Source organism: Eschrichtius robustus, chromosome 1 (assembly GCF_028021215.1).
Source record: "Eschrichtius robustus isolate mEscRob2 chromosome 1, mEscRob2.pri, whole genome shotgun sequence".
NCBI lineage: Eukaryota > Metazoa > Chordata > Mammalia > Artiodactyla > Eschrichtiidae > Eschrichtius > Eschrichtius robustus.
The window spans coordinates 22082424-22096666 of NC_090824.1; the positions used below are offsets into that span (position 1 = coordinate 22082424).

General features: G+C 37.5%; 1 protein-coding gene across 2 annotated transcripts in view; it reads right to left on the bottom strand.

Moving 5' to 3' along the window:
* The window catches only part of TSHR (thyroid stimulating hormone receptor), a 154223-nt gene that overhangs the window by 14947 nt on the left and 125033 nt on the right, over window positions 1–14243 (bottom strand). The window contains exons 8-9 of one of the 2 annotated variants that reach the window (XM_068557822.1): window positions 10638–10715; window positions 10415–10484 (exon numbers count right to left, since the gene is read on the bottom strand). In XM_068557822.1, coding sequence (XP_068413923.1) covers window positions 10415–10484; window positions 10638–10715 — 148 coding nt within the window. Of the gene's footprint in view, window positions 1–10414; window positions 10485–10637; window positions 10716–14243 lie in introns of those variants that run through there. The other variant, XM_068557754.1, reaches the window with a different exon arrangement.

The following is a 14243-nucleotide window of genomic DNA, read 5'->3' on the forward strand; positions in this document are numbered from 1 at the left end:
GAGGACTTTGGTTTTCTTCAGAGTCAGATGACCAAGAACTGGGGATGTTTAAGTAGAAATTTAAGAAAGTGATCAAGCAAAGTTGGAGGATTACAACAGGAGCAAGAATCATCTTATGTGAAAGGGGTTGACCTGATGTGCTGTAAATTGATGGTGTTTCTGGGTTAGGGCTGGGTTTGCATCCTAATATCACCACTTATGGCCAGTTGACCTTGGGGACTTACCTGATATCTCTGCACCTCAGTTTTCTCATTTCTTAAATAGGGATAATGACACCTACTATTGAATAGTTAAAGAGACTCAAGGTGATCTGTAAAGAATCTAGCACACAGCTGAAGCTCAAAAATGGCCCCTATTATTAATAAGAAAATGTTTGTCTAAAGATTTAGATGATCATAAATTACCAATCTTTTCTTGAGGTCTTTGCGTACAAACAAAATTGCTTTGTAACTCCGATATCACTGTTATCTTCTTTCTTTTCGCTCTTGAGTTTGCATAATTACACTTCATTTAAGACTATAGCTTTCACGACCTATGAAATCTCATGGAGTTGACTGTCTGAGCATTATGTATCCTGGAGTGAAAAACTACCTGAATACTGTAATTAAGTAAGGTTGGAGCTCCTCCACACAGTAACAAGAGGAAATGATGGCAAGGTATTACCGATAGTCAAATGCTGAGACACAAACATATCCTCCTCAGTGTTAAGTCCTCTCCCCTGTCCTCCCCGACGCGCAACACACATACATAATGACCATCACTATCAGTCTGTGAGAAATGAAAAGTCCACTTTCTTTTGAGTGTTTGTTTCTTTTAGACTCAGAAGCAGAACATAATTAACAAAATGGATTTCAGAGACTTGACAGAGATAGCATGTCAGAATGAAAACCCTTAACTACCTTATTTCCTTCCACCTGTTCCAAGAGTAAAAATCACAGAAGAGTCAAAGATTTAGTACTCATCCATATTTACTTGGGAAGAATTGAGTGCCTCATTGTATACACTGTAAACTGCTTCTTTATTTATATTTGTGGGTTATTTATTTAAAAATTTAATCCCAGGTTGATTCACCCCTCCTATCAGCCTGTTACCGGCATCTTTTAGTGAATTATAAAATCATGAGTAAAACTTGCTACAGAACAGAGTACACATGATTTTTGCCTCATCTATTTGGCCCTATGCAATCTCATTTCTCTTCTTTCATCATACAACTGAGACTTGATATGGGTAAAATTACCAGAAATTATGAGTGGAGTAGTGTGGAGAGGTCAGAAACCTTTGGGATTGATAGTATAAAATAAAATAATTTATTTTAAAATGTTTAGCACTGAGACTAGTAGGCACTCACTAAAAAGTAGATTTATTTACACGTAAAGTTGCAGAGAAAAAATATGTGTTCCTACTTGCTTTTTATTCCAAAGATTCATCACTGTTGAGGGCTCTTGGCTAAAGAGCACTGATTAGTTAATAAAACTGGTTTAGAAAATTAATATGGTTTAGAAAATTTTTTCTAATTTTTTCCCTGAAACTTCAAGTGTTGTTTACCTAGAATTCAGACTCAGTAAAGATTCTTTTATGTTCTATCAGTTTTGATCAAAGTAAAAAGCCTTTAAATAATTGACTTTAGCAAAACTGAGTTAAAAGAAACAGTTAATGGATTTGTGAATTACTCTTTTTTAGAGATGCAGTCATCCTAGTTTACTTTTTGGTGTGGCATAGATACAAAAACCTTTACTCAGACTGAATCCCCTGATGTAAAATGCATGATCATTTGAGGCCATTGCTCTAGGACAGTGGCTCTCAGTGCTTTGGAGAACTTTATTTAAAGTAAAAATCTTTTGAGGATAATAGTAGCTGGGCTTTTAGTCAATTGAAGAAGAGGAAAGTTTTGTACGACTTTGAGGATCTTTGCAATAACTCCATCATCCTTCTCCTACCAGCGTCATCCCCCTAGTTGGGAAATGCTCTGAAAATTTCTCAGTAATTGTAAAAAGTAACCTTATCATTATACATTTCCGTGACTTAAAGTATTAATCCTTTCTTCTCATATCAATGGCTATGGTAGTAAGAGATGCTACTGATCAATAAATCTGGATTTGGGGGGAATCAAGTATCCTAAGTTGTTGACATAACTCCTTTGGTCCAAAGATTCCTAGGGCTGAAGCAGACCATCCTTTTGTTTTTAGCAAGAAGCCAGCATGCACACAATTCTGGAAAGGTAATTGTCTTCTCTTTCTCTTCAAATTCTTCTGTGACCTTCCTTGCAGCTCTCATAGACTCTACAAAATGGTCACAGGCCCTCTCCTTTGCTGTGCCTCTGGAGAAAAGGGTGTATGACTTAGGAGGATAAGTTGCTTATCCTGCTTTGGTTGCTTCCCTGACAACCCGGCTTCCTTGGCATGAGTCTGGCTTGGTTCCCAAGTCGGGCACTGCAAGAGGTCTGTTTGTCTTTGTAACTCATTTCACAGCCCAGAATAGAGCAGCCTAGTAGACAAACTCCTCTGGTTTTCCACCCTTGGGAAGTTCCCTTCCTCTCCAGAGGCTCTGCTGGCAGGCACAGAAAGGAAGACAAGGAACACTAGGCTGATTAGGCCTCTGGGCTCGATTTCCCTCCCTCTGAGGGAGGGCCAGTGCCTGCCAAACAGCCAAGATGTAGAGATGAGCGATCCCAGTGCCATGGCTGGGACAGAGCTACCCAGGGTTAATATAGTCAGGGTCAAGGGTGGGCAGAGGCCAAGGAAAGGAAGCATGGGGTGAGTTGAAGAGGGCCACAAACTGTAATGGATTATGCAGCTATTACTAATCTTTCCATGGTAACCTTCAGTGGGTCATCCTTACCTGCTGAGTCAGATCGTGTTCCCTTAACATGATTTCGACACAACACGCTTTTCAGACACTATCCTTTGGCCCAAATTATGTTTTTTTTGTTGTTGTTGCTCTTAGGATATATCCTGTTTTCCTGCAGGCTTGCCTTTGTTCTTCCTCTTATAGTTTCTGTCTCTGTCTATTGTCATTCTACTCCTCACCTGAAGCCCATCTCAAATACCACCTCTTTTAACAAGGCCTATGCTGGTCACCCTAATCAGGAATGCTATCTTGATTCTTTAAATACTTCTTATGGCTCTTTTTACATTAAACTTATAGTGCCTTATTCACATTTCTCCTGAATTTGATTGTAACCTCTTTCAGGGCAGAGGTTGTATCTTATTCTTATAATTTTCATGGAGTTCAGTAGGTGCTCAGTTAAATATCTGCAGAATGAGTTAATGAACACCTTGTGTGAGTTTGTTTCAGATTAGCTATTTCTCCTTAGAAAGAAAAGAGAAACAGAAAGAGAGAATAAACTAGGGATGACAGAGGACTGGTAGTTAAGACTAAAACTGATTTCATTACCCAGGACCACACCTCAATAACAACAAAATGGCATGCAACCCAACTTTAAGAATGGATAAAATATTTGAACAGACCCTCGAAAAAAGAAAATATACAAATGGCTAACAAGTACATGAAAAGGTGCTCGACATCATTAATAGTCAGGGAAACACAAAGTAAAACCACCATGAGATATCTCTTTACACCCACTAGCATGGCTAGAATAAAAAAGATTGATAATACAATGGATTGGCAAGTATGAAACTCACTTCACTGGTGGGACAAGAAAATGGGATAGTCATTTTGGAAAACAGTTTGACCGTATATCCTATAAAGTTAAATATACATCTATCCTGTGACCTGATAATTTCACTCCTATTTTTACACTAGAAGAATAAAGAGATATGTGGCTCTCTATGGGACATTGGGTCATGAGAGAAGTTTCTGGGCCATGAAAATGTTCTAAGCCTTCACTGAGGTAACATAGTTTTGCCAAAACTCATCAAACTGTACACTTTAAAAATGTGCATGTTATTGTATGTAAATTATACCTCAATAAAAAAATAATTTTGCCCAGAATCAACCTAGAAAATCATGTATTCAACACGCCTGTGGACTTCAGCCATGCTAGAAAGAACCCTGCCACAATTTTTCAGCCATCTAATAGTATGACCTTGTGGAGAGCATTACGAGTCAAAAGAAATACATGAAAGACTTATTTTTCTCTAAACCAAGATGGCAGTGCCATGACTCTTAGATTTTCAAATGATTAATTTGATCAGCTAATAGCAACAATAGTTTATTTTGAAGTTTGTTTCTGTTGATAACATGTAGTGCAAGCTCAAGTATATTATCACAGAGATTTCATCTTCTTAGGAGTTACTTATAATAGTAAGTGGGACAATTATAATATAGTCATTATCAACAGTAGGTTAAATGCTTATTAGAGTGAGTTACATAATTTAGACCTTGGAGGACTCTGGTTATTATGGAAGGCATTACATTTCAGTGTGTTCTTTCCTTTGGGGTTATAAACACCAAGAGCTTCTCTTTCAAAATAAGATGAAAAGAAAACACCATAATCAAAAATGGACAGTATAAAAATGGAAAATGAGATTGCATATCTTGATTAAAAAATCAATAAGGAAAAAATGTTATGAAACTAAATTTAAAAGGCTTTTAAAAAATTAGCAAAGATTGGAGATGAGATCTCACTTTAGATGTTGCAGCTGTTTTAAGTTAGATTCTTTTTAAAGAAATGACCTTGAAAAAAGGTGGTAAACTAAGTGGGCAAATTTGACTGTTTTAGTCAACAGAGATGAATACAGTCATTCACAAATACCTTTATGAGGTATACATATATTCCGATTATCTTCTCTTTAGATGGAGTTTAAGATTTTCCAAGTTTGGCTTTTACTCCAAATCATAGCCAAATCATGGCTCTTTGATATTAAGTTATACTTTATCAAGATTTATTGAGTACTTGCTGTCTTCTTTTTTGAAGTGGGGGGATTACAAAAAGTATAAGACACAGTCCATTTCCTCTAGGATCTTAAATTCTAGTCATGAGGAGAAGATATGGGGGAAACAAAGTAATGAAGATTTTGACAAAAGTTCAAGACAAGAATTAAAGTGATGTTACAAGGCCATACATGGTTAGTTAACAGATGCATTTTAAGACAGATGCTTGGAAGTGGAGGAATGAGACTGGACTCTTATTCATTTCTTATTTTCCTCCTACGGGCCTCTCAAATGCTACAATCTCCATTGTCCTTTCTTCCTATGCTTTGTGGTGTTCTTTTAAAATTTAATTTAGAATTTTATTAAAATAATGCATGAACCTATTTTTATAAAGCAAATTATACTGGAAACTTAACACACACAGCAGATTCCTGTGCAGCTCCCTGCCTTGTGCTCTCTGATACCCCTGAAGCAACCACTTTCAACTTCCAGTATTCTTTCCATAATTGAAAATACTTCTTGATTTATTGGTTTTTCATTCACCCACTGACTCCTTACTTTGGAAGATGAGGATTTAGCTCTCTTCCATCACCCTGCACATACATCCTTCTGACAACCCCTCAACTTTCCTGAAATAGTTTTAGGATGTATTTGGTTAAACCTATATTTAGTATTCTGGTTATTACAAGTCTGCATATTGTGATTTCATTTTATTTCTTGTGTAATGTTTTTAGTTTCTTCATGAGATGTCTATTTCTCTTTTATTTACATATCTTGGTTTGAATGGACCTCTTGCTGAGTCTTGTTATATGCTCCAAAGTTCTTAAAATAGCTCTCAATTCAGTTTTTCATAAAGTCAGTCCTATCATATAATCTATGAATCCCTTTTTATTTGTAGAACTTTCTCTTGGAGCCCTCCTTCAGCCCTGATGTAGATGTCCTGGTTTCAAGATTCCCAGAACCTCCCTTTTCAGTCATCCTGGGAATTCCATTTGCCTCTTTCCAATGTTGATCATTAAAATTCTCATTTTTCTCTCTATTGGTTTATGCTTCAAGAAAAGGTGAATGGGAAATCAAGTTTTTGAGGCTTTGCACATCTGAAAATGTCTTTATTTTACCTTCATCTTTGATAGATAGTTTGGAAAACACTTGTATTTCTGTGGTTCAGTTATAACTTTTCTTCTTTTATTTCTGATTTAATTGATTTGGGCCTTCTCTTCTTTTTTCTTGATAAGTCTGGCTAAAAGTCTATCCGTTTTGTTTATCTTTTCGAGAACCAGCTCTTAATTTTGTTGATCTTTCCTACTGTTTCTTTAGTCTCTATTTCATTTATTTCTGCTCTGATCTTTATGATTTCCTTCCTTCTACTAACTTTGGGTTTTGTTTATTCTTCTTTTTCTAGTTCTTTTAGGTATAATGTTAGATTGTTTATTTGAGAGTTTTCTTGTTTCCTAAGGTAGGCCTACATCGCTATAAACTTCCCTCTTAAAAATGCTTTTGCTGTGTCCCGTAGATTTTGGGACACTGTGCTTCCACTTTTATTTGTCTCATGGTATCTTTTGATTTCCTCTGATTTCTTCAACGACCCATTTTTTGTTTAGTAGCATATTGTTTAGCCTCTGTGTGTTTGTGATTTTTCCATTTTTTTCTTGTAGTTGATTTCTAGTCTCATACCATTGTGGTTGGAAAAGATGCTTGATGTGATTTCAATCTTAAATGTATTGAGACTTCTTTTTTGGCCTAGGATGTGATCTATTCTGGAGAATGTTCCATGTGCGCTTGAAAAGAATGTGTTCTGCTGTTTTCGGATGAAATGTATATGTCTATTAGTTCACTCTGCTTGAGCTATAACAGCCTCCTTGCTACTCTTCAAACACTCCAGGTATGTTTTCACCTGGGGGTCTTTGCACTTGCCTAGAATGATCTTCCCTCATATAGTCACATGACTTGCTCCCTTATGACCTTCCAATCTTTTCCCAGTTGTGACCTTCTTGATGAGGCTTTCCCTGACCATCCTTCAAAGTGGTGACCCTACCCTATTGAAAGCTCATAATGAAGAGTCCTGGGCTTATCAAGTGCTCAGTAAATGTTGACTGTACATTTTCAGAGGCTGGTCAGGAAAAGTTTCATCAAACTGATGGGAATGGGTAGGAATGAGAGGGAGAGGAGGGAGGAATTCCAGGCAGGTGAGATGACTAAATAAGAGCTATGGTCTGAAACCTGAAATTTAGAAATTATTCATATTCTCATGATATTAGAGAGCAAATGATTTAACCAAAGGAGAAGATATAGAGGAGAAAGATCCAGGACTGAGCCACACTGAAATTCTGGGGCAGTGAGCTCTAGTGAGAGAAATCGGGAGGGAGTGATCAGAGAGGTTACGAAAGATAAGAATAGTGACGCTGTCAAGAGTCAGGAAGAAGTGAAGGTAATGATAATGTTTACCATTTATTAAGCATATATGAAATACTTCAGATTTATTTTCTTACTTAAGTTTCACTACTTTTAGCTACCCTGTTTTGACAAATAAGAAAACTGAGACTTGGGTCTCACAATTAGTGATGGAGCCAGGAATCAACTCCAGGTCTAGCTCCTAATCTAGTTCACTTTTTATAACCTGGCATGACTCTAGGAAGCAGAACTGGCATCGTCAAGCTGTTGCACATCTGCTCTTAACTTGGTTAGAGAGTCTTGTAAAAAAAAGACTTACCAAAACTATCAAAACAATTTTTAAGCAGCACAAACAAATAGGTAATTTAATTTACTGCTTCCAATGAAGTAGAAATGGACACTCTCCCATAAGGACAATGTACTAAAATATCTTTAAAATGTGACTACTACTTAAATGCCATAGCATTTATGGAAGTGTGATTCAAATATTTATAGTGTACTGTATTAATTTCACAAACATTTTTAAGCAAATACTGTGTTTCAGGCACTGTAATATGAACTAGAACTGTAGAAATGAAACAGACATAGCCCCTGCCCTCTAGGAGCTCCTGGAGAGATAGATAGAAACATGTCACTAGTGCCATGAGATGCATAAATAGAGGCGGGGAGTATAAAGGAAGAAATGGTCATCCTTCCCTAAGGAGAGGAGGGCCAAGAATGACTTCAGAGAGATCTTTACTCAAATGTCAAAATGGTAGTAGGTGCTTATCAGACATAAGGTTGTGCTAGGGTTTTCAAAGCAGTAGGAAGAGCAAGAGTTTAGCATAGCCATATAAGTAGGTTGGAATATTAGGGGAGCTGAGAGTTTCAGTATGGATGGATGATTGGTCAGGAGTGTATAGAGGTGTGAGAGAGAAAGCTGAAGATTATAGCAGGGCTTTGCATGCCACACCAAGGTCTTTATCCTGAGGGGAATGGGAGACCAGCATTGGTTTTTAAGATCCTATTTGCATTTGAACACAAGGAGGTTTGGGGAGGGTAAAATTGAGAAGGTCAAAGATAGAAGGCCAGGGGAAATTTGGAGACTCTTGTCATTTAGACTAGTGCTACTCAAAGTGTGGTGACCATTGGCTGTTTCTTATGAGTCCTTGATAAAGTAAGAAGCTTGTACTGGAATGTAAGCAACTACTTCACTAAGCACACTGCTTAGTTTGGGCAACTTTGCTCTCATAGGAAGACTTTCTCCACGAAGGAAGCTGTGCTTTGAAGTACATTCTGGAGCCAACCTTGTAGTGGACCCACACTTTGAATGTTTCTGGTCTACACTATTGGTCTTCAAATTCTTTCAATGTCATGTATTTATAAATAAAAAATGTCTGAGTATGTACTTTAACATATGTATATTTATGAGCTCTATACACATATTACTGTAATACCATGTTATATATTATACATTACAAAACACACTAACCATACATTTAAAAGGATAGGATAAAAACAAATAAGTAATATTTAAAAAAATATTTCACCAAAGTGAAATCAATGTTATTAAATAATACTTTACTAATTATGAAAATTGTCATTTAACACTTTCTGATACAGCTATTCAGAGGTCTGCTTCTGGGTCAGTTTATTTTGGTTTTGGTTTAAATGGTTATCAATTGAAAAAGTTACCTCACAAAGATAGATGGTTCCAAATGGAATAGGGCAGGCTTGGCTGTACTTACTAAATTAAGATTCTCATCTCTCTATCCAATTCAGTAATTAAATACATGTTTTTATTGAAATTCATATTCTCAGCTGTCAATAAGTAGTTTTTGCAAACTAGTCTAAAGATGTTTCATTTTCATATTTTATATACATGGATTTTAAACCCACTGCAACTCTTAATTTGAAAGGTTTTAAAACGTTAAAATTCAATTTCTGATTTTAAAAAAGCAAACTTTTTATAAGTGACATTCACTATTTTCATCAGGAAAATTACATAACATGGAAAAGTTTCCAAATACCTGTTTCTAAAGACTCTTTCCAAAGCACACATTTCTTTAGAAGAGCAACAACTTTCCTCATTCATTGGTGAAATATCACCTTTATCATGAAGGAGCAGTTAAAGATGTCTTTAAAAAATGTCTTCCAGGTTAAAAAAAAAATCACAGAAAAGGTCAATATACTTTTTTTCACTTGTCTTTTTATAAAAAGAAAAATGCATAATACTTTTAAGTACTTTGCCATGAGTTAACAATGAACCCCCGTATGGTACAATAGATTTTCAGGGTCACTCTGCCCTCTTATATGGAACCTGTGTGTTAAGAAAGTAAGGCCATAAACCCACTTAACTGGGTGTATTCAATCTAAAAGTGAAGTGAAATTGTTAAAAGTGAAAAAGTGAGGATGTAAGTCTTCGAGACTGTGGATCACCAGCTGTTCCCTTGGGATGCAATCATTACCCACTTGACACCTGAGGGACAGTGTAAAATATTAGTAGAACTTAATTTGTTCTTTTTAAAATTTTTTTGGCCATGCCACTTGGCTTGCAGGGTCTTAGTTCCCCAACCAGGGATCAAACCCGTGCCCTCAGCAGTGAGAGCACAGAGTCCTAACCACTGGACCACCAGGGAATTCCCAATTTGTTCTTATTTTTAAATGGAACCTCTTATGTATGGATGGAAGCTTCTTGCCTCTGATGGATTGTCTTGTGCTTCTCCTGGGGGCCTCTGTTCCACTTTGGCAAGGACTGTACTAGATGCTCAAGAATGAAATTCTAAACTAAGGCAAAACCAAGGGGATGGAGAAGATGGCACTAGAAGAGGCTTGCGGGAGACAGAATCAACAGAACTTGATCATGATTACATGTGGAGGTATAAATCAGAGGAAATGCACAAATAGCTTTTTTTTCCATGCTGTTTTAAAAACTGTTTACATCCCATCTTTTCCAGTGATTGTAAGTTTTCCCAGATATGAATCAAACTGTTTATACTCTTCCTTCTTTGTGCTATGAACCCCTGTATGGTACAATACCATAATGTACTGCATTATGCAATACACATTCATTTCTCAGCAAAGACTAGAGTGCCTTCCACCTGTTTGTAGACCTCATATCTCAGAATTTTGCAAACACCAGCTGCTCAAAAATGTCCTTTTTACCAAAAGAGGGCCTTCATGAATGTCCACACCAAGGTGGCATCAGGCATCAGGATGGCACAGTGGAGTATGGAGCCTTCTGAGTCTCAAAGAACAAGGACTTTCTTCCAAGCAGTAATCTATACAGCTGGGCAGAAAAGTACTAGCAGAAGCCTTTATCCAAGGCAACAGCATTCCCTCCCCACAGACATCATCAGCTACTCTTCTTAATGGCGCCCTCCCTTCCATTAAAAAAAAAAAAAGGCAAATATTCTTTTGTATGTCTTACTCACAGCAAGGTTGGTCCACTGTAAACTCCTCCAAATGTATCTTTGTCAATAGCTGTCAGGTATTTATTCTTGTTCAGGTAACTAGAGAAAGCGAGAGAGAGGATGGATTAGGTGAGGTTAAGCAACTTAACATAAATACCAAAATAAAATGCGAGCATGGTCTCCTTAGCTATTACCTGTTTCTTAGGAATTTGGAAAACACCTTACCTTCTTCCGGCTTAAGCACTCAAAATATTCTAGGTTTCAGTTGTGCAAGGTTTATACACATTAATTATGGCAGAAGTCTTTGAAAGCGAGCTTGTTTATGATCTAGTTTGCATATCTAGATTATATAAAAGTTGCCCAATTCCCTATTTACCTGGCCGATGGCGACTGTATTTTTCAATCTTCTTCAATACCAACTAAATTAAATTTTGTTTCTCAACATTGATCAATATTTACATTTACTTTTGATGACTGGGCTTAAATCAGGTATTCAGTGAAGGTGGCGAGTGGTGATGGGAGCTGTCAGAGATTCACATCTTTTATTTGGGGCAGGATTGCCAGATTTAGCAAATCTGTAAGTAAAAATACAGGATGCCAAGACAAACAATGAAAAGTTTTTTAGTATAAGTGTTTCCCATGTAATTTTTGAAACATTCTTATACTAAAAGGTTATTTGGTGTTTATCTGAAATTCAAATTTAATTGGGTGGCCAGCATTTTCTGTGGCAATCCTATCTGGGGAATGGGGGGCAGGTTATACAGATAAGATTACAAAGTATACCTTTCCTGAAGGGCCTTGATGGGCACATTGATCTTTCCGTTTTGAAAACATATTGGGCAGTTGAGGGTAAAATATTTTTGAACAATTTAAGTCACAAAGTGATTCTGAAACATAAAATTACCTCCAAATGGATAAAAGCTTCCAAGCATTTTGAAACTGGTGTTTTCCCCCCTAGCTTTTTTAGAGAACAATGTTATCTAAAAAGAAACAAAGCATTATATATGTGTATATATATATATAGCCATCATATGTGTGTGTGTGTGTGTGTGTGTGTGTGTGTGTATAAAATCTCCTTGTTATAAATGATCTCAATTTACACATGTTTAGAATAACTCACCCCTGCATAGACTAGTCAACTTAAGAGTCAGTGAGTGGTCACCTGTTGATGCAAAATGAATGCAGTGGAGACTCAGGAGATCTGCTTAGATACAGATAATGCTTCCATTATTCTGTTTATGGTGTTTGCTCTTCATGATGCAAAATTCTCAAGGGTGATGGTTAATAAGAATAGTGTGACACTAGATAAACAACAAGGACCTACTGTGTAGCACATGGAACTATTAATATATTCAGTATCTTGTAATAACCTATAATGGAAAAGAATCTGAAAAACTATATCTATATATGTGTATAACTGAATCACAGTGCTGCACACCTGAAACTAACACAACATTGCAAATCAACTATACTTCAATTAAAAAAAAAATAATAGTGTGACATGAGGACTTTGAGTCAGAAGGATTCTTTCTCCAGAGCCCTCACAGAAGAACTTCTCCTTGGTTAATTGTCTCTCTCTCTCTTTCTCTGCATCTCTTGGTGAGATTGAGGAGAGGGAGGGTGGATTTATTTGTGGCTGAACCATGAGGAGGCAGCCTCTGTTGCTGTTCAGAAGGCAAAAGCAAGAACAGCACTTCCGTGAGGTCTGCCCTCAACCTCTCCTGGTCCAGCAGCTCTGCTCCTCTCTAGTCCTTTGTAGAGGATGGAACTTAGAATAAGAGAGGGCAGCCCCAGAGCCATAGATGGGTGTTCACTGGAGCAGTTGGAGGAAGAGTTTTACCAACCACCAAGAAGTCTCCCTCTCCTGGGCAGGATAAGGGATTAACCAAATGACAAGTACTATGACTTCACACAATGACATCTCATAAATTGGTATACATTTTGTGATCCTTTACATTTTTTCTCAAATCAAGCTTGAGAACTAACTTAAAGTAGCCACCATCAGTTTTCCTCATTGCCTTCTTTTTTTCCTTCATGGCATTATCAGAGTCTGTAATTATCTTGTGTATTTGTTTACTTTTTCATCATCTGTCTCCCAAATCAGAGTTTAAGCTCTCTGTCTTACTCGTTGTATCACCAGTGCCAAATTCAGTGCCTCCATAACTATTTACTGAATGAAGGTGTAAATGATTGAATAAAAAAATCAATGCACTTTTCCTCCAAAATAGTGAGGTGAGCTATGCTAAACTTTTACTTTAAGGAAAATGTAGTGGGGAATGAAAGCTAGAAGACTCATCATATGGTGTGGTGGCCAATTGACTTTTTTGATGGCAGTGACAAGCAACTTGTTTACAAATGCCACAAGGGTATGGTCCAGACATGGCCTCTTCAGGCAATGGCTGGATGGATACCAAGCTTCCAGGGCACTGTTAAGTCAAAAATGGAGCGGGGGTATCAATTAACCCTCATATATGTACGAAGATGCAACTAAGATGTTACAGCAGCAAGTCTGTGCCTTCTGGATGAATGGCTATCATGTAAAGCTCGCACTTGTAGGCTTCATTCCATCGTTGTTTGACTCTCCTTCACACTGTGTTCACAGAGTTCATGGTCAGTGACAGCCAGAGCAGACAAGAGCCGCCTTGGAGACAAAACACCTGGAGAGAAGATCTTGAGCAGCATGGTTTTGTAAAAAGACAACTAACTCAACTCAAGTGCCACACTGGCTTGTGTCTCTTTTTATATTCTCTGGACCATGCAACTTGCAGATCACATTCTTTTCCCAGACTGCTGAAAATCAAGTAAGGACTGGTGAGCTCATCTCAGTTTTCCCTCTTCATCTCTGACTGCCGCAAGTGAAAATCGGCTTGCTCTAATCATTAGAGATGATTGTAAAACTAAATAATTGCTTGTCCAATTCTGCAGTGTTTTCATCTGATATTCGATATGCCCCCAAGGATAAGGAGGCTGGTTGATAAGCGTTAGAGTTTACCAGAAATGCTGCAGAAGATTTTAAACTGGGAAAGCCAGCCAGAGTCCAGAAGGGGAGAAGGAGGATGGAGAGAGGGTGCAGCCAACTTGAACGGAGATGAACTGGAGTCTTGGGGGAGGCTGCATTCTTTAAAACCAAGAGGGTTGTTTGGGCACTTCATCTCTTAGAAATAATTAGGTGCTTAAAAATGAAACCATCATTCCGCCGTTTAGCAGCTTGGAGGGCTGTCTTATTATCACAAATTATGATAATGCCATGAAGCTTTAACCTTGGGTTCAGATTGCTGATCCTACCTTCTCCTGGAGTGGAGGGGATGGGGGTGGGGAAATATATCTGCAGAAGCCTTAATATCCAAGAAGATTGTGCTTCCGTCAGCCTCATTTATCATATAATGTTTACTGGGAATGTCAGGTTAGTTAAACTGATTCCTTGACCCGGACTTATCCTGATTCCTCTGGAATCCACATTCTGTAAGCCAGCTTGGGTAAATCAATCACAAATCTTGGTAGGCTACATGGGTAACCTACTCCAGACAATGATTATTTTATTGGGAGAGTATGTGTGTGTGATCATCTAAACTATCTCTTCCAAGGACAAGATGAATGTAAACAAAAGAAGAGTAGAAAGTCTCGGAG